At 47.8% G+C, this 26,282-nt stretch overlaps 11 protein-coding genes and 1 non-coding gene across 12 annotated transcripts; 4 read left to right on the forward strand and 8 right to left on the reverse strand.

Annotated features, from left to right (window-relative positions):
* Positions 1–524: 524 nt before the first annotated feature.
* On the forward strand, positions 525–614 carry F9C07_t105. Its single transcript has one exon. It is a non-coding gene; the product is annotated as a tRNA-Leu (tRNA).
* Positions 615–1,301: 687 nt separating this feature from the next.
* Positions 1,302–5,144, reverse strand: F9C07_7494 (putative SNF2 family helicase/ATPase; the record flags this gene model as incomplete). The annotated part of the gene is made up of 3 exons (XM_071511635.1): positions 4,826–5,144; positions 4,151–4,645; positions 1,302–4,096 (listed from the first exon to the last, which is right to left on the reverse strand). Exons 1-3 carry the CDS (start codon positions 4,887–4,889, stop codon positions 1,302–1,304), a joined length of 3,354 nt encoding a protein of 1,117 aa, XP_071365251.1. The 5' UTR covers positions 4,890–5,144.
* A 2,614-nt stretch (positions 5,145–7,758) lies between these two features.
* On the reverse strand, positions 7,759–8,366 carry F9C07_1468514 (uncharacterized protein). The gene has a single exon (XM_071508113.1). It carries the CDS (start codon positions 8,132–8,134, stop codon positions 7,793–7,795), a length of 342 nt encoding a protein of 113 aa, XP_071365252.1. The 5' UTR covers positions 8,135–8,366; the 3' UTR covers positions 7,759–7,792.
* A 232-nt stretch (positions 8,367–8,598) lies between these two features.
* On the reverse strand, positions 8,599–10,633 carry F9C07_7495 (putative dimethylaniline monooxygenase; the record flags this gene model as incomplete). The annotated part of the gene is made up of 6 exons (XM_071511636.1): positions 8,599–8,890; positions 8,957–9,636; positions 9,667–10,255; positions 10,302–10,312; positions 10,369–10,400; positions 10,459–10,633. The coding sequence occupies 6 exons, from the start codon at positions 10,631–10,633 to the stop codon at positions 8,599–8,601; spliced, it is 1,779 nt and encodes a 592-aa protein (XP_071365253.1).
* Positions 10,634–11,688: 1,055 nt separating this feature from the next.
* F9C07_7496 (putative cytochrome P450) lies at positions 11,689–12,634 on the forward strand (the record flags this gene model as incomplete). Its single annotated transcript, XM_071511637.1, has 2 exons — positions 11,689–12,095; positions 12,139–12,634. 2 exons carry the CDS (start codon positions 11,689–11,691, stop codon positions 12,632–12,634), a joined length of 903 nt encoding a protein of 300 aa, XP_071365254.1.
* Positions 12,554–15,422, forward strand: F9C07_1468592 (fungal-specific transcription factor domain-containing protein). The gene is made up of 7 exons (XM_071508114.1): positions 12,554–13,154; positions 13,240–13,252; positions 13,339–13,820; positions 13,872–13,947; positions 14,101–14,499; positions 14,549–14,698; positions 14,756–15,422. The coding sequence occupies exons 1-7, from the start codon at positions 12,644–12,646 to the stop codon at positions 15,324–15,326; spliced, it is 2,202 nt and encodes a 733-aa protein (XP_071365255.1). The 5' UTR covers positions 12,554–12,643; the 3' UTR covers positions 15,327–15,422.
* On the reverse strand, positions 15,419–16,654 carry F9C07_2282556 (putative 3,2-trans-enoyl-CoA isomerase). Its single transcript, XM_041291360.2, has 2 exons — positions 16,221–16,654; positions 15,419–16,130 (listed from the first exon to the last, which is right to left on the reverse strand). Exons 1-2 carry the CDS (start codon positions 16,409–16,411, stop codon positions 15,509–15,511), a joined length of 813 nt encoding a protein of 270 aa, XP_041145199.1. The 5' UTR covers positions 16,412–16,654; the 3' UTR covers positions 15,419–15,508.
* A 572-nt stretch (positions 16,655–17,226) lies between these two features.
* Positions 17,227–18,183, reverse strand: F9C07_7501 (uncharacterized protein; the record flags this gene model as incomplete). Its single annotated transcript, XM_071511638.1, has 3 exons — positions 17,227–17,273; positions 17,354–18,038; positions 18,164–18,183. The coding sequence occupies 2 exons, from the start codon at positions 18,181–18,183 to the stop codon at positions 17,675–17,677; spliced, it is 384 nt and encodes a 127-aa protein (XP_071365256.1). The 3' UTR covers positions 17,227–17,273; positions 17,354–17,674.
* A 507-nt stretch (positions 18,184–18,690) lies between these two features.
* On the reverse strand, positions 18,691–19,614 carry F9C07_1468664 (uncharacterized protein). The gene is made up of 2 exons (XM_071508115.1): positions 19,480–19,614; positions 18,691–19,356 (listed from the first exon to the last, which is right to left on the reverse strand). Exon 2 carries the CDS (start codon positions 19,292–19,294, stop codon positions 18,854–18,856), a length of 441 nt encoding a protein of 146 aa, XP_071365257.1. The 5' UTR covers positions 19,295–19,356; positions 19,480–19,614; the 3' UTR covers positions 18,691–18,853.
* Positions 19,615–19,714: 100 nt separating this feature from the next.
* Positions 19,715–23,087, reverse strand: F9C07_2282560 (FAD/FMN-containing dehydrogenase). Its single transcript, XM_041291364.2, has 3 exons — positions 22,209–23,087; positions 20,057–22,135; positions 19,715–20,002 (listed from the first exon to the last, which is right to left on the reverse strand). The coding sequence occupies exons 1-2, from the start codon at positions 22,492–22,494 to the stop codon at positions 20,970–20,972; spliced, it is 1,452 nt and encodes a 483-aa protein (XP_041145201.2). The 5' UTR covers positions 22,495–23,087; the 3' UTR covers positions 19,715–20,002; positions 20,057–20,969.
* Positions 20,066–20,536, forward strand: F9C07_7503 (uncharacterized protein; the record flags this gene model as incomplete). The annotated part of the gene is made up of 1 exon (XM_071511639.1): positions 20,066–20,536. The coding sequence occupies one exon, from the start codon at positions 20,066–20,068 to the stop codon at positions 20,534–20,536; it is 471 nt and encodes a 156-aa protein (XP_071365258.1).
* Positions 23,088–24,325: 1,238 nt separating the features above from the next.
* F9C07_7505 (WSC domain-containing protein) lies at positions 24,326–24,921 on the reverse strand (the record flags this gene model as incomplete). The annotated part of the gene is made up of 2 exons (XM_041291365.1): positions 24,326–24,561; positions 24,618–24,921. 2 exons carry the CDS (start codon positions 24,919–24,921, stop codon positions 24,326–24,328), a joined length of 540 nt encoding a protein of 179 aa, XP_041145202.1.
* Between the last annotated feature and the right edge of the window lie 1,361 nt (positions 24,922–26,282).

Below are 26,282 nucleotides of genomic sequence, written 5' to 3' on the forward strand. Positions count from 1 at the left end.
GTTTACACTAAATTGTGTTAAGACATACAACTTTGTCCAAAAACATGGCGGGAGCGGCTTTAGGTGACAGTTCAAGTCGGCTAACCAGTCCACGGGCAGAAATAGATCAGAATCCCTTTCCTTAAGGGAAGATTTCTATACGAGTAGTATATGTGGTGTGGCCTGTATACTACCAGGTTGATCAACCTCCTCTGCCACTGTCATTCCTCAACCGCTTACAGCAACCAGGTGTATTGTAACTGGTTCCCAGCTCGACAGATATATATATATATATATAATGATGAGAAGGATAAAACTCGATCAGGAATTACCCAACTACTAGTGGCACATATTAAAAATATTGATGAAGAGCATAAGCCAAATTACATGTTAACAATTAAATGGAGAATGAGATTGGTATATACAGTGATCATTGAAATGTGTTGTGGTTCGAAACAAATGTGACTTAGGGTTAGAAGGGAGGTGTGTCAATTTATTTTGATTTAGATATAAATCAAATACTAAAAGCCTTACTAACACTTCAAGGCAAGGTGGCCGAGTGGTTATGGCGCTGGTTTTAGGTCTTCACCAATCACCAGTGGGAAACTTCGCGGGTTCGAATCCCGTCCTTGTCATGTCTTTTTTAGTCTTATTTTTTACCCCATCGCATGTCTGTTATTTCGGTGTTGGGTGGTTCTCCATGTGTTCTTTATTTTCCATTTCTTTTACTACTTTTTTTTTTTATGCTTAACTCTGCTCCATGCGTATTGGCGCTTGACCTCTTGGTTTAGGTGCAAGCACACAGCCAAGTTAGCCATTCCCTCTTAGTATTACCACTTTGGTTTCATCAGCGAGCTCCATGTCGCCAATGGTACTTATACAGCGTCTGTATAAATGAAGGCATGGACGTCCTCTGCCCGAGTTCGCCATCTACAGCTTAACCGATGAGTTTCTAATATTAACTTTGAATCGTTCACGATGGCATGACTTTACAACTCTTATCCTGACGTCCATAGCTGTAGTAGAATACACCTTTTATGGAAAGAGTAAATTCTTGGTATCGCATTTATCCGTGTATCACAGCTGTATAAATCTTCCGTCTTCATAGTAAGCGCCAGAAAAAGCAAATGTAAAACCACGGGGAATATATGAACGCCGAGTGTAAACCATTGGGTATCAGGTATTATCCATATTTGTATCAATTGCAGTATCCGTCTCTATGGTGTGCGCGTCAAGGTGGACGCAGGTAGAAAAAGCGAAAAGGAAATCAAATGAGATACCGGAAATAAATAGGGGGAATCGTGAAAAACAGGGTATTAGTATCACTTGAATAAACTTCGATATTCACGCATCCGTTGTTCTTGCACCTCTCTCTTATCAAGCTTCCTCTGATTCATGCTCATATCGGCCAACTGCTGCTTCTTCTTGGCCAGCTCGAAGATCTTCTCTTCGATACTATCCTTCATTAGGAATTGTACTGTAGTCACCTCGCGTGTCTGCCCAATTCGATGCACTCGATCAACTGCTTGTGCCACGGCTGCGGGGTTGTATTGTGGTTCCATGATATATACTCGAGATGCAGAGGTCAAGTTCAGACCGACGCCACCAGCCCCGATAGTCGCTAGGAGGATAGTGATGTCGTTATTATCGTGAAACTCCTGGAGGGCTTTTTGGCGAGCTGATAGAGTCATCGTCCCGTCCAGACGGGTAAAGCCCGTGATGCCGTTGTCTTTTAGCGCGATTTCGATCAAGTCCAGATGCGACGTCCACGCAGAAAAGACCACACTTTTGATAGGACGTTCGTCTGTTAAACCCTTGCTCTCGTCCATCGTTTCCAATAGATACGCTATTAGCGCCTTGGTTTTCGTGTGCGGGCCTTCGTACTCTCCTAGGGTCTTTGCTTGCTTTTTGCTCTGCTTGGCCTGCGCCTGACCCATCATATAGTCCTGTAGCCCTCCAGGGGTAATGGTAGAATATGAAACAGGGATCCATCCATCACAGACCTGGCATTTGATGTCATGAACTGATGGCCCAGTTTGGCTATCAAACGCTTGTTTACAACCAGAGAAACACTCGGGACAAAGCACATCAAAGCAAGGAAGTATGATCGCCATAGGTGCTTGGCGGTCCGTGGCACCAGAATCAGTATTTGGATCCTCAAGGCGTTTGCCACATACGGCACACAGATCTGCCGAGGACTCCTGCATTAAGGTGAACATCTCGTACGCTTTCTTATCTACCAGCTCCGGTGTGTCATTCCCGCCATCTTCGAGGTCGATGGCGTCGTGGACGCTCAAGCCCTTAATCCTTGCGCGATCATTACTGTCGAGAAGCTCTTTGCCATGGGCACTGACTTGGCGTAAAATTACCATTGCCTTTAGGATATGATGATACATCCGACCTTTCAGTGCAGTCTTATCCTCGCCGGCAATTACCTTCATCATCACGTTCGACTCTCGTCGGAAGAATTCATGCAGCTGCCTCTCTTTCTCAGAGAAGTTGAGCGTTATGATCTTGTCGTGCCGGGTAGGGATGTCAATTTTGTCCTTGACACGACGCAGGGTAAATGAGTCTACAAGCACCCGCAAGCTTGCTAGAACCGTGGCATCCCCAGTCTTGAATCGACTCAAAATGTGCATTCCGAATTGCCCTCTGTCATCGTAGGGACTCAAGCCAAGGAACTTGGTCACCGAGAAGAGGTCCTCTAGGCGGTTTTGGATAGGTGTACCAGTTACAGACCACTTGCGCTGAGAGTTCAGCTTGAAAATAGCCTGTGTCTGTGCTGCACTCTGCTCTCGGATAGTATGCGCTTCGTCCAGAACAATCCGAAACATATTCATCTTGGTCAACGGGCTCCCGGGGCTCCCATTTCGTTTCGACCCTCTTCCAGAAAGCTCGCTGAGGATAATGCTGTATGTCGTGATGACTAGGTCATATTTAGACAGCTCATCCACATCGGTGATTCTCGATTGTCCGTGAAATACGTGGTAAGATATGGCATTCTCTTTTAGATGCTCCTTGACCTGAAATGTCCAATTGTTAACAGCACTCAGTGGGGCTACTAGAAGTGTTGTTTTGGTGTTGCGGATGCCCGGCAGATTTCGAATAAGCTCTGAATTTGGTGCCATATTTGCCCACTCGTGGGCGTCTCCCAAAGAGGATACGACAAGAGAAAGAATGCTCAAAGTCTTCCCCAGACCCATCATGTCTGCTAAAAGGCCACCTAGGCTCTGTGGAGGTTCGTCATCGCGTACAATGCCACTAATAATCTCTCGATACCGCCTTGCCCCGTTCGAACGATGCTCCAACCTCCAAAGTGAGTTATTATCTTCCTCTCTAGGCCCAAATTTGCGTGGCTTTTCCTTTTCAGTCATAAACCAAAGCGCCTGCTTCTGGTGGCGCAGTAGTGGAGTTGACAAAAGCGAAGGAGGTTCCAGTTCGGGTATATTCTCAGCGCTCTGAAGTTGATCGAACATCTTCATCACTGCATCGTTCACCTCTTCTGCTGTGCGGACTTCGTAGTTGACGGTCGATCGGCCCCTCGCAGCCACATTTGGTAAGAAGGACGCGGCCGCTTGGGCGCGCCTTCTCTCGGCGTGTGGGTTAAATACAGGGACGCCCTGCTCTACAGAGAACGGGGTACCAAGCCAAACGTTATGCTGGCCAAGGTGCTTTCCGACTAACTCAGCATCCTTCCGAAGGCCGTAGAGGTTGATAGACGCTCGATACAGGGCTGAGCAAGGCGCCCACGGCCATTCGTTTGGCAGCCTCCTTCGAACATCCAACCGAGCGGTCACATTAACTTTCAAAGCGGGTGAATCGAGTAGAGGAGCAATCACTGCAGCAGTCTTTGAATCTACTGCCCCAAATATTTTTCCATGGGGGTCGGAAACCTCAATCCGATTATTGCCTTGATTAGTTTGTCGGTGCACTCCTAATTTGATTGAGGGCCAATCGTGTGCCGAGTCCCCAAAGATGGTTTGGGCTGCTGGCTTTGGGACCAGCACTGCTTGCACCATTGCATTTTCTAGCTTGCCATAGCAAACTCTCTGGATACTGAGGTTATTTGAACCCGTGACTTGTAGATCATCATCATCAGTTGCTCCAGCGGATGAATCTACATCATCAATTAGCAATACTATTCTATTCGAAAAAAATGTGTGTTTCTCACCAATCGTTAAGTCAACGACGTTTGGGGTAATCGGTGTGGAGGAATTCGACTTCTCTTCACCATTCTTCACCCATTCACCCAACCCGGTGGTCCCAGTCGACGCAAATATCGCCCTTTTCCCGCTCTGAGCCAAGTCTTTCTCCGTCTTTATCTTCTTGTACGGTTGGTTTAGCCGTCTTTCCACACCATACATATCCTCGATGAGGTTCCCATGGCGCACTTCATCGACATGATCGGAACTCCGCTTCCCGTCACTGATTTCCTCCTGCGCGCTTGTAAATACCACATCCACATCAGGTTCACGCGTATCGCTACGTTGTGGGGATGCTCTTGCACTATTCCCACTGCGTGAGGAAACTGACTGTGGTCGCGATCTCGACTTCGGGCTACCTTTATTGGAGGGCTGTCGACGCTGCGGGTTGAGAAGACGATGTGCCGCTGAAGCCGTACCTGCCGGCGCAGCGGAAGAATTCGAGTGGCCTGAATCCTGGGAGCCTGTCTCGTGGATAAATGAGCTTTCGGTAGCAACAAGGCTAGGGTTCATAAATATGGGGTCCTGGGGAGGAGAGGGGCAGTCTCTGGACGTTGAGGGAAAGCAAAATCGTTTATATGCAGCTCCCAAACTCGCGTCGCTGCGACTGTATGACGAAGGAGAAGCAGGTTCTGGGTCGTTACCATCGTTTTGTAGCTGTTTTCTGTGGGCCCGTGGGTCCAACAGCATGGCGGCGTTAGATGCCATGATGCAAGCCCCTTATGCAGGTATCCGACAAAGGCCTGCGAGTTCGATTGTGGTCGCGCAGTAGAAACAAAAACGACCAAAGGTCGGGGCGAAGTGACTCGTTGGCGCTGAGGGCGGTCGAAGAAATCGCGACCGGGCGAGAGGCTGCAACATAGACTTCGACGGTTATGACGAGATGAAAGGTGGAAATGCGGAGGGAACGTAGGAAGAGACCTGGGAAAGCACTTTATTGCGCGCTCCACATGAAGGCTTGCCAGGCCCCGTCGAAAGTAGGGTGGAGAGAAGAAAGCGAGGGGAGGGCAAGACAAAAGCAAAGAGAGGGGCGTGACTTTGTTAAGTACAGTATTAAGTAACAGTAGGAGAAGAAGAAGAGGGACTCCGCCTCGTTCGATATCGCTCCGATAAGATCAATTCCATTAGTTCGGGATCACCTGCATCTCGGATCACGCGCTAAACTGCTTCAGGTTTTCAAGTTGTTGTCACTTTCGCCTCAATGACAACACAGGGAACGCAATAATACTTCCTCACTTGATGTATGTGTTGGAAGTGTATTTCATTCCACTCTCCATCTGTGTCAGAACTGTGTATGTCTTTTAATCGCCATTCTAGTGTTTACCAAGTGGACTGTTCCTGCTAACTTACATCGCTATAGATCGTGACATCGATTACCCATTAAAATGGAACTGCTCGAATGGCCATTAACTATCGAGTCGGCCATGTACCTTAAAGAATTCATACGAGGCCCCAAAATTCCAGTGTATTGAATCCTAATGATCAAATATCTCCCTGCGGTGTGGAGCATGGCGCGGAACAACAATATTCTCTAGCTACCTAAGAATGCGGAAATTCGGCGATACAAAACACATCATATTGGTATAAAGCGTATACCAGACGCCCATGCTATGCATTCCAGTAACCCGAGAACTGAAATGACCGGTTCCCTGCTGTCAGGTTGTATAAGTGCTCGGTGGGTTGATTCGCATGCCCGTGTTAGTCCAAGAGGAACCTTGCGCTACCGGTCTGCGATTCTGCTTATGTCGAGCTATTCCGACTGGAGCAACTACTGCCAATACACCATCTTGCAAGTCTTATGTATTTTTCACCTGCATGGATAATTGGCACGCTCCCAACCTTCGAAGAAGGCTCAGCTCACGTGACCAAGTCTCATGAGACCAAAAGATGACTTACAAAGTGAGAGTCGACTTTAATCTCCACTTCCTGGTCTTCGAGACGAAATGTCAGCTTTGTGAAGACACCTCTACTCTTCACTTATCATGCGTCCTATATGAGCCTGGTACCATTGATTCCTTATAGATCTGCGACCAGAGGATGTGGAACTCCGGGCTTCCCGTCCGCAACCGTACTCAAGCCACACGCTAACCGTATTGGGCGAGATAACCAGGTTGAGTCCAAAGTAGGTGGGGAGGGTGGTTTTAACCTAAAGGGGAAGGCTAAATCAATCACTGAAGTATAGTATAGGGTTTACTGGAGAGTACCTCAAAAGTCCACTATCCAGCTAACCATGCCTAGTGTTGTCAGCCAAGGGGATAGGTTGGACCCATTAGTAACAGTCTGGCTCATAAGACGCACGTTCCGGAAAGGAATTAGAGCTATGTGCAGCAGGAAGTACTACAGCTCGCTGAACACTGATGCTCTAATGGCCCTAGGGAATCATGGGCAAAGTCAAGAGACTTAAGTCGGCCATACCGAGTATACTAGACCAAGATGGCGCTATCGCTATCATGATCGGACTTCCGAAGCTGAGGGAGTTGGGCTGAGAGTTAGGATCATTCACTATACATGGAGAATCATACTCTAGGTTGATGTTGCAGAGGATATATGTCAGCACAATGTCCGTGGCGAATGATAGTCATGAGTTCATTGCCGCCAAAAAGCATTCGGATCTCCAGGCTCTGAAGGTGCCGCCTTATCAGGTTCGATAGAACCCTGTCCGTGGGTTCGCAAGAAAACTTATAGGAAAGCGGGAGCACAAATAATATGGGTGAGAGGGAAGGGATAGCATATCTAGTTAGTGGAGATTGGAGAGAGCCCTATTGCCAAGTAAGCAGACGTTGACATATTCAGAATTGCATGTAAAGTCTATATCTTCCAAAATCAGTCACCATAGAGCAAATAGAATGCACAGTTCACTGTGCTAGGCTTGGATAAGTAGCGTCCTGTATTGCATACATCTCTTGGCCAGTGTACAGAATCGCCTTCAGACTCCCTCGTCAAAAGTTATCGAATGGAAAGTGACTTCGGACTGCAGTTACATCATGAGCGGTTTTGGCTGCTTCAAGCATTTTGGCTTTCATTTTCCGTGCAACTTCTTTCGCGGCCTCATATTCGCTATTTGGAACCCGACCCAATACGTCGACGCCCAACGCATGTCGCATTTGTTCCATAGAATATCAACCTCTCTTAGCCGAGAGTCCAGATCAAATGTGTCTTGTATAACTTTGTCCGAGTACTGAATAGGAGGCAAACATAATGTTTCTTTGGCAAATGGGACCGATTCAGCTGAGAGCAAATGCCGCCGATTGTGGATGGTGTGAGTTATATCAATATAGCCACTGGACATGTAAACGTACTGATGCGTCTATATACATTTGTATACTTTTCTTGTGATTACTCTGAGCTAAGAATAGCAATAGCACAAAGTCAAAGGACAACTTTTACGTCTAACATGTTCGCTGGGTCAGAGATACAGCCATATTCACCCGAGAGCCATGAAAAAGCCTCCACTGATAATGGTGCCGACTACTCCTACACAAGGGGTACGGGCTCCCACGACTTCATGAATTATGTCAGTCTGGATCTTCAAAGCAAGTCTTGATGGTAGGTTGCATAATCTCACTTCCATAGTTCGGCGCTGCTTCTTGCAATTTACGATAGACCTCTGCCTATGTTTGTCCAGCGCCGATGGTCACCAGTTCAGAATGCTTGTCGAGGTGAAAATCATCGAGGGACGAAGTGCTCACGAGGACGTCCTTTGCTGACGCGGACATAAAGCCATGTCCGTAAATAGCAAATTCCAAGCTCGAAGAGTATAGGTAGGCAATGGCCTTGCTCAGAGATTCGGTAGAGTTGGGTCGAATGAGAAGGCGAGGGTTCATTTGCTTTTGTGATGCCCATGTCTGTACAAGTGTTGGGTGTTCTGGTAAATCTGGAGTAATTATTTTGTCGGAATGTAACAGCGACTGCAGTGTCGTGAGTTGATCTTCGCCTGGGTCAGAATTAACCATGTTCACTTTGTGCTCGTAGTATGGAAAGAAATCTTTTTGTTCGAGGGAGTGTATGGGTAATGTAGGACTCGGTTGGCGCAGTCTTTCTTGCCAGGTTGTCAGGTTATACTATCCAGAGTTAAGATTACATGGTGTGGACCGTGTCCAGTATGTCGTCCAATATATTCGAATTGTCCATGAGGAATACGGGCATCATCACTCGACTGCCGCGTTCGTTCGGAAGTCCGAACCGTGGAATTATGGAGGTAGTAGGCATATAATCATCACAACTCTCGTTGGGTTTCAAGAAGAAAAATAGAAACCAATGATACGATTGATACATAGAGCATATATCGGATGACCAGAATCAACAACAGTATCTTATGCCTGAAAGCAAATTCGGCTGTGCCCTGCAGATAATTCCAGCGAAAGTCCCAGACATCTGGCTATCGTAAGCATACTCACTGTTTCTTCTACACCTCCGACTAGTTCTTGGGGGTACGCTGAAGAACCCACTCACGACTCTCCTGCACTGTCCGAGGGACGAAACTCATCATGCTCATTGTTGTATCCGCTACTCGATCGATAATCCCACTGTCAACGGTGTACTTCCACAGTTCTCGGTAAAAGATAAGGGCACAAGTCAACACCCCCACTACCACCACTCTTCCCATACGGCGCCACAGCTGTCGTTCCCGACCCTGAGGCTTCAACATGCGGTTCATGTCAGACAGCCGAGGGAATCGACATCGCAGGTAGAAGTCTAGCTGGGAACGACTAGTGAGTATTAGCTTCACTTCACCCTAGGTAGCTTGATAGAAAAAAAGATTGAGGGCAACATACGGATACATTACTGAGTTGTACCGACCGCCACCGTTGTACCAACTCTGACAGGACGCAAATACTGTGCTGGCCATGTCGCGTCGTATACCGGTCAGCCAGGTTTGAACCGCGATAGTCTTGGGCTCAATACTCTCGACCTGACCGTCCAAAATAGGGGCAATCAGTCGCATTGCATGGTCTACACTGTTCTCAATCGCCATAATGACTGATGTGTGGCCTGAAAATGTGTTTGGTCCCAAAATTAAGAAGAAGTTGGGGAATCCATCCACTGCTGTGCCTAGATAGGCATGTGGGCCACCACGGGTTGCCCACAGCCCGTGTAGGGAAAGACCGTGTCGCCCCACGACAGAGATCGGTTGCAGAAACTGAGTGGCCTCAAAACCCGTCGCGAGAATGAGCGTGTCAGCGTGGTAGGTCTTAGCGTTGTCTCCATCACCCACGGTAATGGAGGTATCGGCTACGCTGCGCCAGGGCCGTGACTCGAGCATGAAGCGCGGATCGTGCATCCCTCGCAGCCAGCCATTGTCATAGATTCGGCGCTTGCATCCTAACTGGTAGGTTGGCGTCAGCTGGTCATGATATGTGATGGGGGCAAGTGCACGCATGTGGGCAAGACACGACGCTTCCTCCTGCTTCCGCAGTCGGCCATTAGGTCGCTGGAAGGCTGTGTACCACAGGAGCTATGATACTATGCAAAGTAGCATGCGCACCGTATACCTCAGTCCAGGGATCATGCCGTAGATGCGTGGTGCCCACTTGGCATATGCATCCCTTCCACCAGGCTCCTCCACACGTGGCACAAGCCACGGTGCGGTGCGCATGATCTGCGTCAGCGATTTGACTTTGGTCTGCAGAAGAGCGGGGGCAATCTGAGCCGCGCTGCAGCCCGATCCGACAAGCACAACATCTTGGCCATCAAGGCTGATCTTGTCAGGCCATCGTGCTGAGTGTAGCAATTGTCCGTTGTAAGTATCGCGGCTCGCCACACTGGACGGCCATTCGGAAGACTCGGCCAGTACGCCCACGGCGCTGATCACCACCTTAGCCCGGACGATTTCAACAGCTTCAGTTTTCTTGCCCCTTGAGTCTTGACCATAGACCTGAGAAATATATTGTTCCCATTCCGCATCCTTTTCAATCCACTCCAACGATATGACTTCTGTGTTAAGTTGGATTTTATCCGCGATGCCAGCGCGTTCCACCACATTGTACAGATAGTCGATGTAGTCTCTACCTGAAGGAAAGATAGTCTTGGAGAGATAATTTGGTGCGAAGGAAAAAGAGTAAAAGAATGCCGGTCTATCCTGCATAAGTACCTTCTCCACGGACAGCCACCGTGACTTACACATCACAGGCCTAGTACGCAGATTAGCACACCGCATTATCAATGCAGCAGGGAAAAAGCAACTTACCACGCCAGGATACCGATTCCTCCACCATGTACCTATTTTCCTGCGAATGAATCCGGGTCTTGAACGAATGCATGTCCTGTGAACACTCACCTCCAATGCCAGACTGACGATCAAAGACAAGGAATTGGTCACAACCACACTTCTGCTTCAGACGACATCCGGCAGCGATACCTGATGCACCGGCTCCAATGACAACCACGGGGTAGAACGTGCGGGGAGCGCCATCATAAGCGTTCTCAACACGGATGCGTAGCGAGCCCGCCATAGCAGTGAGATCACAACCCGAACAGACACGACACGGTTGAGAGTGCAAGAGCTCTGAGATGAAAATGAAATCAAGCATAAGGTTATTCTTCGATGTTATGGTCGGACCTAAATGGGGTGCAGCGAACCTTTGTAGTGATACGATAGGCATCCCACCACAAGAAACGTCCCATACTTGCTTAGCCCTTAGCCTCTATGCCTTGTCTGACCCTAAGTTGACTCCAATGCAAATCGCAGCAGCCACCAACCGCCAGGCAAATAAAACATCCGGAAGGCCCCTAGTGTGATCTACCGCGTATTGGTACTACGTACTGCGTATTGTCCACTACCTCGCTGACGTTTTGTTTGTCTGAGCGCCTTGCCGCTGGGGTGCTTGTCTAGTTTATTTGAAATGACCAATTTCTCTATAGGAATGTAGGATTTTCGGTGTTTTGCAACTGTTTTGTCTTCAAGAGGGTGATTAAGGTCATAATGTACGTAGCCCACTTATAGTTTAATTATTGATTATAATATAGTATTTGTACATATATTCGAAGTTAATACAATACAGATCCATTGAGGTATGAGTATTCAAGATTTGGGTAATTTAAATATGTATGTATTTTATTTAGGAAAGAAAGAAAAGGAAAGAAAAGGAAAACGATTTCAAATACGCCAAAACTGGGTATCTTTGTCTGTTCTCTGGATGGACTTGACCAATGTTTGCCTCTCTTCCTGTACAGCCAAGGATTGATGCAGCCACCGGACAGGGGTTATTCGAGGCCTAATAGTAGTTACAGTACTAAGTAAGAGCCCAGAACCTCAGGCTAGAAGGTTCAAAGATCGACCCGTGATCGTCCAGCCTTACCCTCCACTTTTCTCCACCTCTACCTTCGCTGTGCCGATGCGAGGATGGACAAAAGCCATCCATTCCACTATTTTCACTTGAATCCTTCGCCGCACTCCATATCACCTTTATATTCCTCCAAAACACATTTGTAGAGCTACGGGCAGTGTAATTGAGATCTCGATCAGTTTTCCTGTCATCTCCCCCTTATAGATCGCGCTTAGTCAGTTATGATGGACTTCCAGAACGCCCAACATCTGGTGGCCGCCGCCCAGAAGGTGCGCGCCGAATACCTTAAGGGGGCCCACACCACCGCCATCTCTGTCCAGCAAAATACCACCTGCCGCGACGATCCCGTTAAGGGTCCTCTTTGGGTCAGCAAATTTTCTCTCCCCTGTCCAACTGACGATAACTCCCGCGAGCTTCTCCTGCGGCTAATAGACGAGGCGAACGAGCACCTGGTGCGCTATGATCGCTCGGCGTCGGCCCCGCTTGACTTCGAGTGGGTGGGATACCGCAGCAATGTTCAGAAGGACACTCCGGAGCCCAACATTGGGGAGCAGGAGAAGTTTGAGAGGTTGATGGCGGAGACCAAGAGCCCCTTGACGATACTCTACCTCTATGGGGGCTCCTTCGTGTCTGTGCTTCCATTTCCCTTCACTCTATATGTATCAGTGCAGCGGTCCTGACGATGATCGATCCACTCTGGCGACACTTGAGCAGCTGCCCTATTTAACGGCCGTGGTACAGGAGGGGCTGCGTCTGTGTGACCCCGTTACCCACCGGATCAGCCGCCAATTTCCCGACCAGCCGCTTCAGTGCCGTGGAATTTTCATCCCCGCCAACTCGACCGTGGGGATGACGGCCATGCTCACCCATCTCAATGAGAAAATCTTCCCCGAACCTCGCGTTTTCCGGCCCGAGCGGTGGTTAGGATCCGACGGCAAGCGACTGGAGCGATACTTGGTGCCCTTCAATCGGGGTACGCGCTCGTGTCTGGGCATGAATCTGGCCCGTGCGGAGCTCGTTTTGATTCTCGCAGCAGTCTTCCGTCAGTTTGATTTTGATGTTTCAGGCGTAAACCGGGAGCGTGATATTGATGTGAGTCGTGATTATATTCTTGGGGCGCAGGCGCGCGACACGCCGGGAATCCTGGTGGCAGTGAAGGGGTGTTAGTAGAAGGCTATGTTAGTTCATGTATACCTTCAAATCAACGTCGGCCAGTTCAGGCAGCTCTCCAATGATTTAAAAAAGTTTATCCGCCAGATTCGATGCATCCCAAACCACACGCCCTTTCGTTTCGCTAATACGTTTGGCGATGCCCTGTACGATCACCGTGTCGGGGGTGAATTCGGACCGTTCGCTGAGACGTCAGACTTCACTTCGTATTCGATTCCTGAGCACACATCTTCCGAAACCAGAAATGCAATCCCCTCGGTGCTTTCACGCCCATACAGATCATTCTTCAGTCATGCGGCCCTTCATTCTACAAATATTCTCATTAGCCAAGGTAGATTGTCCGGGATAGTAGACTGGGAGTGTGCAGGATACTTTCCCGAGTATTGGGAGTTTACGAAAGCAATATTCGAAATCATCAACAATGAGACATTGGAGAAGATTATGCTCAATGCATTCGATGAAGACTACGGGGATGAGCTGGATGTGGAGCGGACGCTTTGGAGAGACTCTCCATTTGGTATTTAGGAATCAGAGAAGTCTCGTTTGCTCCGCTGTTAGAAGATTCTTACGGCGCTTGCTAATGTATAACATCATAATACCAGTATCTCATACTATGTAGGCCAAAACCTGACGGCTAAAATGAGATCAAAAGAACCTCGGTAACTTGCATATGACAAGCTGACATAAGCCCATAAATATAGAAACCCTAACCGCCCCCCAAAATGTGGAAAAGCCGAGTCCCAGAGAGAACTACCGACTTCGAATATGGACGTATATGGTGCTTATAAGTCTCATCTGGACTTGCTGGAGGATGAAGAGCGAACAGTTCTAGAGCTTAAAGGAGCTCTCGAAATTCCCCCTCAGGCAGTACAAGATGAGCTGATTGACGCTTTCTTCTCCTGGGTCGCCCCTGTATTGCCTGTTGTCAACCAGAGAGTCTTTCTGTCCATGTATAAGGATCCTCTAAATCCTCCTTCCCTTCTTCTTTTACAAGCCATATTTCTCGCAGGGTCGCGGGCTGTTAGGGAGAAAAATCACGGAAAGGAATTATCGCCCGGCGCTCATAGCTCAATGGTATATCTTCAAAGGGCAAAGGCTCTTTACGATGCAGAGTTTGAAAAGGACCATACTACAGTAGTACAAGCGTTACTGCTGATGAGCTGGTATTGGCAGGGGACAGAAGGTGAGTCTGTCGGTCTCTCGAAAGCTGGTATCAGCTAAGCAGTTCCTTTAGATACCACTGAAAATGGGCTATTCTACTGGAGCAGGCTGGCGATTGGTGTAGCACAAAACTTCGGGATGCACAGAAGGTTAGAAATCACAGTTCATATCTTATTCTTTATCTTTCTTTCTTTCTTTCTTTCTTTCTTTGTTTCTTTCTTTTTTTCACCCTTGTACCCTTTCTTTCCCTTTATCCCCTTCTTGATATATTATATTAGATTATGGTTAACATTGATTTCCAGCAATGAATTAGAAATGTCACTCTCCGAGCGCCGGCTCTGGAGGCGGATCTGGTGGACTCTGTACACCAGAGACCGTGCCATGGCTGCCGCATATGGCAGGCCTATTAGCATAGATGCGGATCTCACCAACGTAGATACTATCACGCAGGATGATTTTATCGAGAGTGAAGGGCACCAGCCTGACTCGGTTCAAGTCCAATTCTTCATCCAGTACGTCAAACTATGTGAGCTGATGGACCTAGTTGTTGGCCGACGGAGAAGAGCTGGATCACTTACAGAATCTGAATTCGCTCAATGGGAGATTCGTCTTAGCCGATGGATGATGCAATGCCCTGAACAAATGCACTGGGCCCAAGCACGCCATAGCTTTTGGCCTGCTATTCTACATTCCATCTATTTGTAAGTGTGAGACTTATTCTGTCCTAGCTAAGCTAACCCAGAGATTCAGCACGATGGTATGTCAACTCCATACCTTGCTCCCGGCAGTAGCTCGCCCATCGACTTCATCTGCCGTAGCTTTGCAGGCAGGCTCGACGATTGCCTCTATCATGCAGACTATCGTATCCCACGGGCAGGTAACTTATGTTCCACCATCAGTGTACGGCCCCTTCTGTTTGACATATCCTTCCACGAATACAACCTAACCTTCTCAAAGCATCTATAGTATTCTAACTGTACTAAGCGCCGCCAAAAGTCAAAAGCTTACATCCAGTCCCACTCTAATCCTTCAATGGCGCGCGAACATCGAAACCTGCCTTCAGGTTTTAGAGCTTATATCAACGGTTTGGCCAATAGCACGTTCGATTCGCGAAGGCGCTGGACTCATATACAGCGAGAAATACTTCGACTCGCTGCTCAACGAGGCGCTGACAAATTTAGAGACCCAAAGTCAAGAGACTCAGGTGGGACAACATCGAAGGATAAGATATAGTCGACCAAGACGAGGAAATCCAGATCTCCTTCTGCCCGAGAGTCGGATCATAGTCAAGATATCTCCAGGCCTTCCTTTGACACAACGTACATCGATGGGACACCGGAAAACGCCAAGCCATTCACACGGGAAGAAGACTCATTTAGGGGGAGGCGTAGATGATTCTATGTGCGCTGCACACAATACATCAGAGGCTTGCTCTGCCTACCCCGACCCAGCGGATGTCCTTCATTCATTGCAGGTCTCCATTGGAATGAGGCAAGGAGTACCGGAGACTGAGCCAGAAAACGCATAATTACTATTCATAGACAATGCGAATGAGCACCTCCTAACTTTTACCCCATAAACGGGCTAAATTGAAGCACAAAAACTACCATATTCAGAATAGTCTTTTCAAAACAATACTCCTTTAGCTATCTCGATAACCCTATCTCTCAAATACATCCATCAACCACAACCAAACTAAACCCCAACTCCCTAAAGCTTATGTCTCTTCTCCCCAGTAGCAATCTTCCTGAACTCCGCCTGAGGAATCCCATCCACAAACCTCCTCAACCCCCCAAAAACCTCCTGCACCGCCTGAGAGCCAAACTCCCTATCCCCAGGCTCCCGAAGCAACCTCTTAATCTCCAAAACACTCGAACCCACCAAATGATCCCCAAACCGACCCCGAATCTCACCCAACACCATCTCCCTAAACCTCTCCTCGTCTCCACCAGCATCCAACACCTGATTCACAAACCCAACCTGCTGCAACTCCTCAACCGGAATCCTCCGGCTGGAAAGCAACGCCTCCTTAGCCTTGCTAATCCCAAGACGGCGCACAAAGGCGAGACTGGCCCCGCCCTCGGTGACAAGCCCGAGCGACGAAAACGGGGTAAGGAGGTATGCGTTCGGTGTTGCGAAGATGAAGTCCGAATGCGCGATGACTGCCGCTGAGAGGCCTATCACGGGGCCGTTCAGGGCTGTCACTAGGATCTTGGGATGGGTGTAGAAGGCATCGGCTAGGTCGATGTTGTTGAGGACCAGGGCGCGGAGCCAGTACTGGCGGGGTGGGGTTTTTTTGGCGTCGGGTGGTGGGCGGGTTACGTCTGCGCCTCTGTATTGATCATATCTTAGTATTCTATATATGTCTTGCTAATTATAGACCATGGGTGGTCTTTGGATAGATGGTGGGTATGGTACGTACGCGGAGAAGAAGCGGCCTTTGCCGATTAACAGCGTGACCAGGACTTCGTCGTGCTGGGCGATTTCTCGCAGCGTGGTGGCTAGTTTGTAGTAGTCTTCTTGGCTCAGGGCATTGAGCTTCTCTTGGTTGTTGAGAGTTACGATGGCGAGGTTGTCGTTGTATTCGACTGTGACGGTTTGGGGTGCTGCCATTTTGGAAGAGATGAGTGGGTGAGATGTATGCTTTGGAGATCAGTGATGATTTTTGTGTGAATGGGGTTTTGAAGAGCAAGAGGTTTTGTCGATATATATATCCATTTCTAATGCCGTGTTGAGGTACATTAACCACGCTATGGAGGGAATGCCGAGCCGAGCGTCGGTCTACAGATTTCGCCCAGATAACCCGACATTCGGCTCGGCAGGATTTATATTAGTAGAAATCGGATACACGCCATGCACAGGAACCCGAGCATTCACGATCTTACTAGTATGATTGCTACCGAGGGTAGAATTCTCAGATTACTGATAGATGTCTATATCAAGACTAGTACGACCGTCACCTTAAGCCGGTCCCGCGGGCTTGTCTAGTTTGATGCTACAGTTTTCATGGCAATGCCATTTCCACCCTCTTTCGATAGTGGTATGTATATTCAATAGTGAAGATAGTGCAGATGAATCGTCAAGGTACTATGTGAGTAGCAATGTAGCTGCCAAGTAACCAAAGTAGATTGATCATAAAGAACTAAGCTTAGTACATGAATGAGTGTCCTTAAGCGCTTAGATCCCAGATACATACTTAACCCATTCAATGTACTCCAAGTGAGCCGGCAAAGCAGCAAATTTATCTTATTTACAGGCCTACACGATGAGTTATGGAACTCGAGCATGATAACCATGGAGAGCGGAAAGTTCAGTACCGAGCTCTAGGGAGAGAAGAGCAGTGCGAATGCGTCTTTAAAAGATTAAGTAACCCAAGTTATTCCGTAAATCAGTACACGTCTGCCCTCTTGAATTCCCAGTCCAGCTGTTTATATCGAGCAGATCGACTGTAGACAAAGCTTCCATGCAAATATTCCTGCATGACATATCCCACTGCCCCCTCTTCATCCTGGATTGCTTTCCATTTCTACCAGTCTGTTTCATCCTCATACTCACTGCGGAAATTACATAATGCAAAATCAATCATAAACCCCTTGAATTTCCTTCCTGGATTCTCCTGCACAATAAAGTTCCTCATTTTCACATCCTCATTGAGAATTCCCCTATCCCCTATACGATTGACAATCTGAATAGCTTCATCACAGACAGACTGCCAGACCTCTCGTGGCGCGTGCGCAGCAATATCAGTTAAAAGGAATCCGTCGATATACTGTAAAGAACCCCAGAGACATCGATATACTTATTGATTGAAGATTCCTGCGATGAAGAGGAGCTTGGCACAGTGAGGCACGCAAATAGCTGAGGGATGTCTTTCCCTTAGATGTCTGTTACGGTGTGGAATGCCTCGACTTCTGTCTCGTAGAGATCCTGCATGTGATCATGGAGATACGCTTCATTTTGGGGGTCATTCCATGTATGTCCTTCTTCCTCGGCCATTTTCCCGTCAGTATTAAGTCTGGTGATGAATTCTGAAGCAGAACCATCGAGGATAAAATCATGATACTGCCGTTCGATTTCCGGCGTCCAGGGATCAAGTTTGTCATCCTTTCTGAGTTGGGCCGCAAAACGTCGGTCGAAGAGCTTCAACACTAGATAGCCCGCTAATCTCAGAGCTGGGTGGTCCAAAAGGACCACCATTGCACAATAAAGCGTGAATGGTTCAAAAAACGGGTTATTTGGGCTGTTATATCTTGTTGGTTGTATGGCGCGCCTAACCGCAGCTTGATCGTATTACCGACCACATAAGGACATCTGGAGTGATCAGTTTATCAATTCAGTAGCTAACGAAAGGCATGGGCCACCCACTTCTCTTCTTGATGTGCCATTTTGAAGGAGGGATAAGTAGAATAAAGGGAGACGACGGGCCTTTGGGTCATTAGAAAGGGACCAGAGCAGCGAAAGAAAGCACTTAGTTCTTACTGGGTTGCGCAAGGACTTCCTAAAAATAAAATTTCTTGTCAGGAATGGCCCTGTAAATATATGTGATTGGAGTTAGGGCACGGATTAGCCGCCGTTCGAGGTGCATTCAGAATTTATATGGTGTATACAAATCACACCTGTATTATTCCCCGAACTGTATTATAACATATCCAGCCTATTCTGGCTTAGTTGTAAATTGCTCTGCTTCTAAGAATAGTCCTTTTCTTTCTTCTTTTCTTTCTTTCTCATGAAACCCCCTATAAACTCACCATCCATTCGTAATTCACCACCGGCTGTCTCATACAGCACAATGATATAATGCCGTGATCATTCACTCCTGGAGCGATCTGAATGATTCCTGGCGTGTCTACAGGTATAAAAAACCTTTTCCTACTACCCGGCTCTTGATATATATCGGGTGTTGCCAGAATTTGCGTCAGATCACCTTCCCAGAATATGTAGATTGTTCATGGACAAGCAGGACTAGGTGAGATAGGGCCAATGAGGTATGTCCTTTGCGATCCACAATCTCCTCCCGATGAGTTGTGTACTGACTCTCATACTGTTCGAGCAAAGTCAAGCCAATCCCAAACTAGACAGGAATTTCTTGAATATATCTTGATCCAGAAACGGGCATGTGGCCAGCTCCGGTACGTCCTGCAGGTACTGCCTCAAGTTCTCAGTATCGGAGATTGGCATGTTTTCGTACATCTCCCATTGGCAGCGGCCATCATAAACTTTCTCTTCAAACATAGGAAGCAGGGGGCGTAAGGGATCATCATCATTTTCAACTTGGAGACGGTTCAACCATTCCTCGTACGGCAATTCCTCCAGAGATACCTGACTGGTCTTTTCAAACATGCGGAACATCTCCGTCATCTCTCTCACAGGCTGCTCACCCATCTCTGGCACCATGTTATAGGTTTGTCCTACGCTTTCATGCAGCTGGGAGATAAGAACTATCGCCTCAACCAGATAGTCCACTGGGATGAAGGTTTTGCTATGGTGCAGCATCATTAGAAAGCAGCGTATCCGCACGCAACTGGCTACCAAATGGCTTACAAAGTCAGTCGCGCTACCTACTTCGGTTATACTAAGACTTTTAGCATTAGAAATCACCACTACCTTCCTAGAACGAGGATTTCGAAGGTAAATCAGCAGAACAAACGCTCTCTGGGGTAAAAGAGAAGCTGTAGACTAACCCTAATTGTACACTGTAGGTAGTCTAAAATAAGCCCAAAAATCGCCTAGTCTAACGAACCCAGCACCATTCTTCGATACAAGTATGTAAGGCACAAGGTCCTACTAGACACTATCGTTTACGCTGTGGATCGAAACCGCACGAAATAGACCCGTGCGGGAGATTGTGGCTATGGGCAACATGTAGGGTAACATCGACTACTGTCAGATTAATTTCGCTGTCTTATAGTGTAGGGTTTCCTCCTATCTCATTGGCTAGCCTACAACATGTGTGACCTGATTGGAGACTGGGGTTATATTAACTCCCATCAAACTAGATAAGCGGGCTCTTTTCTAACCTCCGAGTGAGCCTCAGCCTCGTCATCTTTGTTTCGTGGAAGACGTTTAATATCCACCGTAAACCTTGCTGCCTTGCCTATTTTCCCTCATAGCCTCACTCCGACTTTGATTCGGTACGATCTTGGCACTCGAAGCTTAGTATACCGAGAGCGATTCAAAGGATTCGTTAACATCGACGCAAATCACGTAAGCGGCACCTCCAACCCACAATAACATTACTACCAGCTCACAACCCAACAGACCCATAAAATGCTTCTAACCCACATTTCTGGAACCCTCGTTCTCTTTCTGCTAATCATAGCAACGACCCTCGCAACCCTAACCAGATACACCATCCCCATCCCAGCAGAAACCCTAATCCTAGAAACCCGCCAGCAGCTCAACGACATGGCAGCCGCATACTCAATGGGGACACTGGATGATCGAAACGGCGGGTATTACCTCCTAGACCACGATGGTAAAATTCTAGCCGTGGCAGCAGATGGCCTATGCGAAGAGCTCGACAATTCGGTGGCATCGGCAAGAAGAGTCTACGAGCAACGTTCACGCTTCGATTTATATAGCGGAGAGGTCCAGGAGGTTACCCTTCAGAGCCATGATGCACAGTTACGGAGAAGTGGGGAGAACTCTTGTTCGCACCCTCGTTGTTATACGCATGCGCTGTGTGAAACTTATAGTGATTGCTTTGTGTGCTCTTCTAGTCATCATTGGTGTTACTGATGTTGGGGTTTTGTCTTGGATGGGGCTTGCTCGCTTATGCTATTAACATATACTCAAACCTTTACAATGTACTTGTGTTTTATGCAGCCTCTACATTCTTCTGTTCTGGGTTTTCTTTTGGCCATGTAAGACGCAGTTGCTGTGAGCTACATGAGGTGAAGTTAGGGAGTACAACTGCCGCTGTGGATAGTCTTAGTTATTGTTATATTCCGCGTCAACTCCGTAGGACCTCATCTTCTCGTTGTGAATAAATTAGATGACCTCTCGTTTGATTAAAATAAGACGCTTAGTAGTAGCAGAAAGAATCAAGCCTTCAATCGAATTCTGTACAGAGAAGTAATCGCTAAATAGCATACAGCACACCTGTTAGGTATCAGATGAGTTATATAGTAGGTCAGTACTCTATGGTGGCCAACGGCCGAACTCTCTCATCTCAGGCTGGTAAAATACCCTGAGGATTATGGAAAGTGTCCTTTGGATCAAGAGTCTCTTTCAACTCCTCTAACCGGGGAAGATTCTGTCGCCAATATTTCTGTTGCGCATTCGCCATCTTAGGATCCGGGCATCCGAGATACGCATGCCCCTCACTCTCGGGCACTGCCTTAGTGAGGACATTGTAAAGGCCATCGGCAAAGTCGTACGTAGTTGAGGAAACAGGGCCCGTGGGACTGACCATGAAGATCTGAACCCAGAAAAGCACATCTCGGTGCCCATAGGCCGTAGCATCTGCAGGGACATCATTGATAGCTCCGCCCTCCAGGCTCAGTGTCACAAACCAAGTCGAAGTGCCAGCCTTGTTGTTCTCAATATATTCGAAGAACTCGTCGATGCCAGAAGATGGTATCAGCGTGTCGGGTGTGAACCCAAGGGATTTCGCATAAAACCAGGTTGGAGTATTTCCGACCAGCCGCAGGATGGTATCCTCCAGTGCGTGGCCAACCATACCTAGCCAGTCCGTCAGGACCAGGATATTCCCTGGGTTCTTCGGCACAAAACGCTCTTCCAGCCCCAAGGCCTCGTACTGTTCCTTCGAGCCGAAGAATAGCCCTTCCAGGATAATGTCTCCGTCGAATATTACCATGTTAGTATAGAATTGCCGGGTAAGGTTCTTTGCCGAGACGAAAGATTGCCAATCCTTAATGAATTGCGCTTTTTCGGCGCTGCTGCCGAGGTTGAAGGTATATGAATACTGAACGGCTATTCCAGGTGCCGGCTGGGTGCGGACCTTGAACTCAGTCACAATGCCAAAGCTGGCAGCAGCACCTTTGACAGCGAAGAAGACCTCTTGGTTTTGCGTATTCGAAGCCCGGACAATGGAGGAGTTCGCTAAGACAACCTCAACCTCTTCGACATGGTCCAGGGCCAACCCCCACTGTCGCGCTGTAGGGCCCAAGCCTCCCATTGTGAAATGCCCTCCGGTGCTGATCGTTGGACAAACACCGTGTGCCATTGCTCTCTTCCCGTTATTGTAGAGCTCGACATCCACATCACCAAGGGTCGTCCCTGGGCCAATGACAGCCTCGTATGTCTGATCGTCCATCGAAAATTGGTTGAAGTATTTCATATCTACAACCACGGCACCATCCGTTCCTCCAAGTCCTAGAGTCCAGTTGCAAGTCAGCTGGTGTTTTTGGCAAAGGAACCTGACATGTTAATCGTGGAGCTAGCTTACCATAATTTCCAAAGCTATGGCCCCCGCTGCGCGCCTGGACCTTGTAGTCATATTGCGAGGCACACTTGACAACTGCAGCTATCTGCTCTGCGGTCTCAGGGTAAGTAATCGCGGCCGGGGTGACTGGGATGTTGAGGTTGTATTCATGCACCGCGGTGGTTTGGTAAAGGGGCTGATTTTGAAAGGCGACGAGACCCGCATTGCCTCCCAGGGCAGAGACGAGGCAGTCACGCCCAGCTATACTGGTTGTATTTCCCATACTAGAGGAAGGGATACTGGGATTCATCAGAAAGAAAATACCAGTGAGCAGATCGACGAGAGACGGGGGCGCGTGTCATCCATGCTGTTATATTTTCAATGCTGGGCTATATGGGCTAGCACCCTAATTCAGTTCAAGCTGGCGCTCAAGCATTAATAGGGCTTGGCTGGATCCTTTTTAGCTGGAGGCGTTGAACTATTTTCTCTTAATCCTTGGATCTTTACCCAATTCCTTCAGGTACCGATAGTGTTCCTGGCTAAGCACCATGATAGCCGGCCCACTTCGTGTACTTTGACAATGGTCCAGACCCGATAAGCCTTAACTATTGAAGTCTAATTACCCATGCTGAGGACTCAATATCCCGGCTCTTTTTTCAGACCAATTACCTGGCGAGCGCTTCAAAACTGGGTGGGTCTTGTCCTTAGAATCTGTCATTAGAAGAGTCATTGCTCCGTGAAGAATGCGAAGCCATTGAACATCTCCATTTATCTCTCCTTTTTTCAAATGTAAGATAGTGAGGAATAATTTAAAAAGTAGAGATTCCAAATTACAAGTAACACATATATAAAGTAAAGATCAAGAATCCAAGGATCATTCCTTTTTTTTTTTTTTTCTAGATTATCCAGTAATTAAGCCACGGTCTAATCCCCCCTGATTCGGAGAGCTTCGTGACTAGGAGGAATACCGCTGATCTGTAGAGGGACCAGATGGTATGCATGAAGAGTAAGTATTTTCTGTATATACTATGCTGAGGGACTGAGGCTGATTTATTGCTGTGAAAATGACTTAGAAAAAAGGGCAGGGCTGCTGTGGCTGAGGAGGTGCCGTTGAAAGTTTCTTGTCAAGTGGATAGGATCAGTTCGCTTGATAGCATGACAGGCTAGATTTGGGAGGTTATCTCGGATGGACGTGGTGATCTACAAGATCTAAAGCGGACAGAGGAACCTGGGGACGTTACACAACTTGCAATAGTATCGTCAAAGATACGAATGCTATCCAGATCAGCAGAGCTATCACAGGTTGGTTGGTTAGATAACATGTCCGCCGGAGGTTTACATATGATGAGCAATATAGAGAAGATTAGTAAAGTTCTGTAGGAATATTTCACGTGAGATACAAAGGTCAATCAAAGTAATAACCAAACGCCATGGCTACGATTGCAAGGAGTGTGAGAAGGATGCTGGGTAGTCTCAAAGAACGGAGTCGACCTGTCAGAAGCACGAAAGACGGACCTCCTTTTGTGATTCGCATTCAAGATTAGGAATAATTACTGCAATGCTACCTTACAAGATACAAATAGTAAAACCTGTGGCTACTCCAAGCGCTCAAGCCACAAAGAAGGAGCCAAAGCGTATGAAGGATGTGACACCACTTTCGTTAGGCACACTGTCATTTGAGCAGGATAACACGGGCTTAGAGCTCCCTGCCAACGACGAGGTGTAGCTGCAGAGCTCAGGACTGAACGGCGAATCTGTTACATGGCCTGTCTAGCAGATTACGGACGCCAGCAAGTCGGGGATGCTACGCCTTCTGTACTATGCACATGCTTGTTTTCTCACTCATCCCTTTTATATCGACTACGATTCCCTATGAAGATGTGGTGACTGTTTCTCCAATTGGTGGTTTTCAAGTTCAAGGTCAGGTATGTATTTGGCTGTTTGTAGTGTCTCAATTTCTATCCTTAAATGCCACCTACAGATGTTCCCTAAGGTGGTGATATTTAATTGTTGGGCTGGTTTTAAACAGAGAGGTACTTGTACAGCTGATTCAAGGCTGAGCGGCTCCAGGCAGACCAGCCACCGTTCGAATAAATACCCCAAACAAAGAACCTCGTCAAGAATAGCCCAGCACTCCTATATTACAGGAAAAAAGGAAGTTTGAACCGACGAGTCGCAGCCGAGGTAGAAGTCGTGGGAGTAGCGCCCGCTGAAGAGGCACTTTGGGACACACTTCCCGACTTAGTGGCAGACGCAGTGCTGTTCGATCCGGGGGTAGAGCTTGCAAGGCTGATCGAAATCGACGCAGACTCAGTCTCAGATGCCTCCTTCGTATAGGCAGGAAGTTGATAAACAGACCACGCCTTATCGGAACCACCTAGAGCAGCCTTTCATTAGCATGTATTTATGTCTCCCAACAAGTGCAATGCTTACACTTATCGTCGGGCCATCCGGAACAGGATGTATTGCATTTGTCGTCCGACTGGAGAGAGCTCTTGTCCGGCAGAGAAGTACCGCACCAGCATTCGGTACCATCATGCAGGGCCATATACGGTGTCTTCGCCTTGCCACAGAGCTTGGCGCAATATCCCGGACTTTGGTATGTGTATGAGCCCTTGTTTTGAAAATTGGCACTGTCGGTGTAGCAGCCAACCTGGGTCACTGTCTCCCTCTGGGCGGAGACAAGCAGGGCCATGGGGATGGCCAGGTAGGTGGCCGAAACTGAGAGGAGCTTCATTTTCTGGTGATGTTTGATATCAAGCCGGTATGGTATTGGGTGACAATGGACGTAAGAGTATGGAGAGGCGAAGAAGAAGGGGAGAGATGATTAAGAATAAACCAATATAAGACCGGACATAGTGGAGACGGCCCCCAAATCTACTAACATCGCTAAAACGAACCCCCAATTTTATCGAGAAACCCGGCGTATTGCGATGCTGATGGGGCCCTAACCGACAGCCGGTGGCCTTTAGTCGCGGAGTCTAGCTGCTGGACTGCGCCAATGAACGCCCCCGAAAGTCTAACAATAGCCCTATGTTACATTAACGGGGTCTTCTTTTTCTTTTTCGACCCTAGTTTAGCATAGCCATAAGTACTGCCGCCTTAAATAGAATGTCACTAGGGGATAACATTCCGCAGATCACCAGGCCATTGCCGCCGTGGTTTAAGACATGGTGGGGGTCGGTCATCTCCAACAGGGTCCGGGGATAATCCAAAGCATCTGTCGCATGTTAGAATTAAATCGAATGAGCAGCTCCGTATGGAACGAACCGAATCATACGGTGACTGCTAAATCTTCAGAAACCATCTAAGCATATCACCAAGGCATCCTAAGGGCCATCGCCACCCCGGTCCTCAGGGTTTCGTAACTATACAAGGATATGAATCCATCCGCTGCCCATCATCTCATAGGCGGCAGGATCACGGTTCTAATGCAAGCTCCCATGAAGCCTCGAATAAGATTAGTCGCTACATAGCCACACCCGTCCTTAGGGAACGAGATTAATTTGAATGGCACCCATCACACTCGATATATCAGTTCCGGTAACTCCCTGAGGAAGGAACTTTAGGACAGCACTCAGATTGTGGATATCTTATAGATTCCATCCGGTTTAGACCGTAAAGTAGATAATACAAGTTTGCACCTCACACGGTAAGTCTCCGACGTGAATAACCCCTGCATTAGGGTGATAATCGAGGTTGGTTAGCTTTGCCACACCCGCTGCAAGACAGCCACCGTCTCAGTCCTTTCCTGAAACTACCAATATGCTGACCATCTTCCTGAGTGTGTCGGAACTTGGAAGGCAATATATTCTGCAGAAGAGGGGATAAGCATGGCAAAAAACAGAAATTGGTTTCCTCGGCCGGTGATCATTGTACATGTTCCACTGCCTGTAGGGTTTTCCCACTCAGTATGAAGCATGACCGCCACTTCATCTCTTCCAGTTACCGTTTGCCATGATAATCGACCATTTGGGCCAGGAACATTCTAGGTCACTGCAACTTCTATATCGAAACCTGGCCGTGCTTATCTGATCAGTGAGATATGAGGGACTAGAATGTTTTAACCCGCAAACCTTGCACTCAAACTGTGCTAGA

Source organism: Aspergillus flavus, chromosome 3 (assembly GCF_009017415.1).
Source record: "Aspergillus flavus chromosome 3, complete sequence".
NCBI classification, from domain to species: Eukaryota; Fungi; Ascomycota; class Eurotiomycetes; order Eurotiales; family Aspergillaceae; genus Aspergillus; species Aspergillus flavus.

What these genes read in the sequence shown, in the direction of transcription:
- F9C07_1468664 (XM_071508115.1), bottom strand. Translation starts at nt 19,294, where the DNA reads ATGATGCTGCACCATAGCAAAACCTTCATCCCAGTGGACTATCTGGTT.
- F9C07_1468592 (XM_071508114.1), top strand. Translation starts at nt 12,644, where the DNA reads ATGTTAGTTCATGTATACCTTCAAATCAACGTCGGCCAGTTCAGGCAG. An exon ending in ATTCTACATTCCATCTATTT is followed by an intron (nt 14,500 to 14,548) that starts GTAAGTGTGAGA and finishes CCAGAGATTCAG; the next exon opens with CACGATGGTATGTCAACTCC. An exon ending in ACTTATGTTCCACCATCAGT is followed by an intron (nt 14,699 to 14,755) that starts GTACGGCCCCTT and finishes ACCTTCTCAAAG; the next exon opens with CATCTATAGTATTCTAACTG.
- F9C07_1468514 (XM_071508113.1), bottom strand. Translation starts at nt 8,134, where the DNA reads ATGGTTAATTCTGACCCAGGCGAAGATCAACTCACGACACTGCAGTCG.
- F9C07_2282560 (XM_041291364.2), bottom strand. Translation starts at nt 22,494, where the DNA reads ATGAATCCCAGTATCCCTTCCTCTAGTATGGGAAATACAACCAGTATA. An exon ending in CCATAGCTTTGGAAATTATG is followed by an intron (nt 22,136 to 22,208) that starts GTAAGCTAGCTC and finishes ACTGGACTCTAG; the next exon opens with GACTTGGAGGAACGGATGGT.
- F9C07_2282556 (XM_041291360.2), bottom strand. Translation starts at nt 16,411, where the DNA reads ATGGCAGCACCCCAAACCGTCACAGTCGAATACAACGACAACCTCGCC. An exon ending in AAAGGCCGCTTCTTCTCCGC is followed by an intron (nt 16,131 to 16,220) that starts GTACGTACCATA and finishes TGATCAATACAG; the next exon opens with AGGCGCAGACGTAACCCGCC.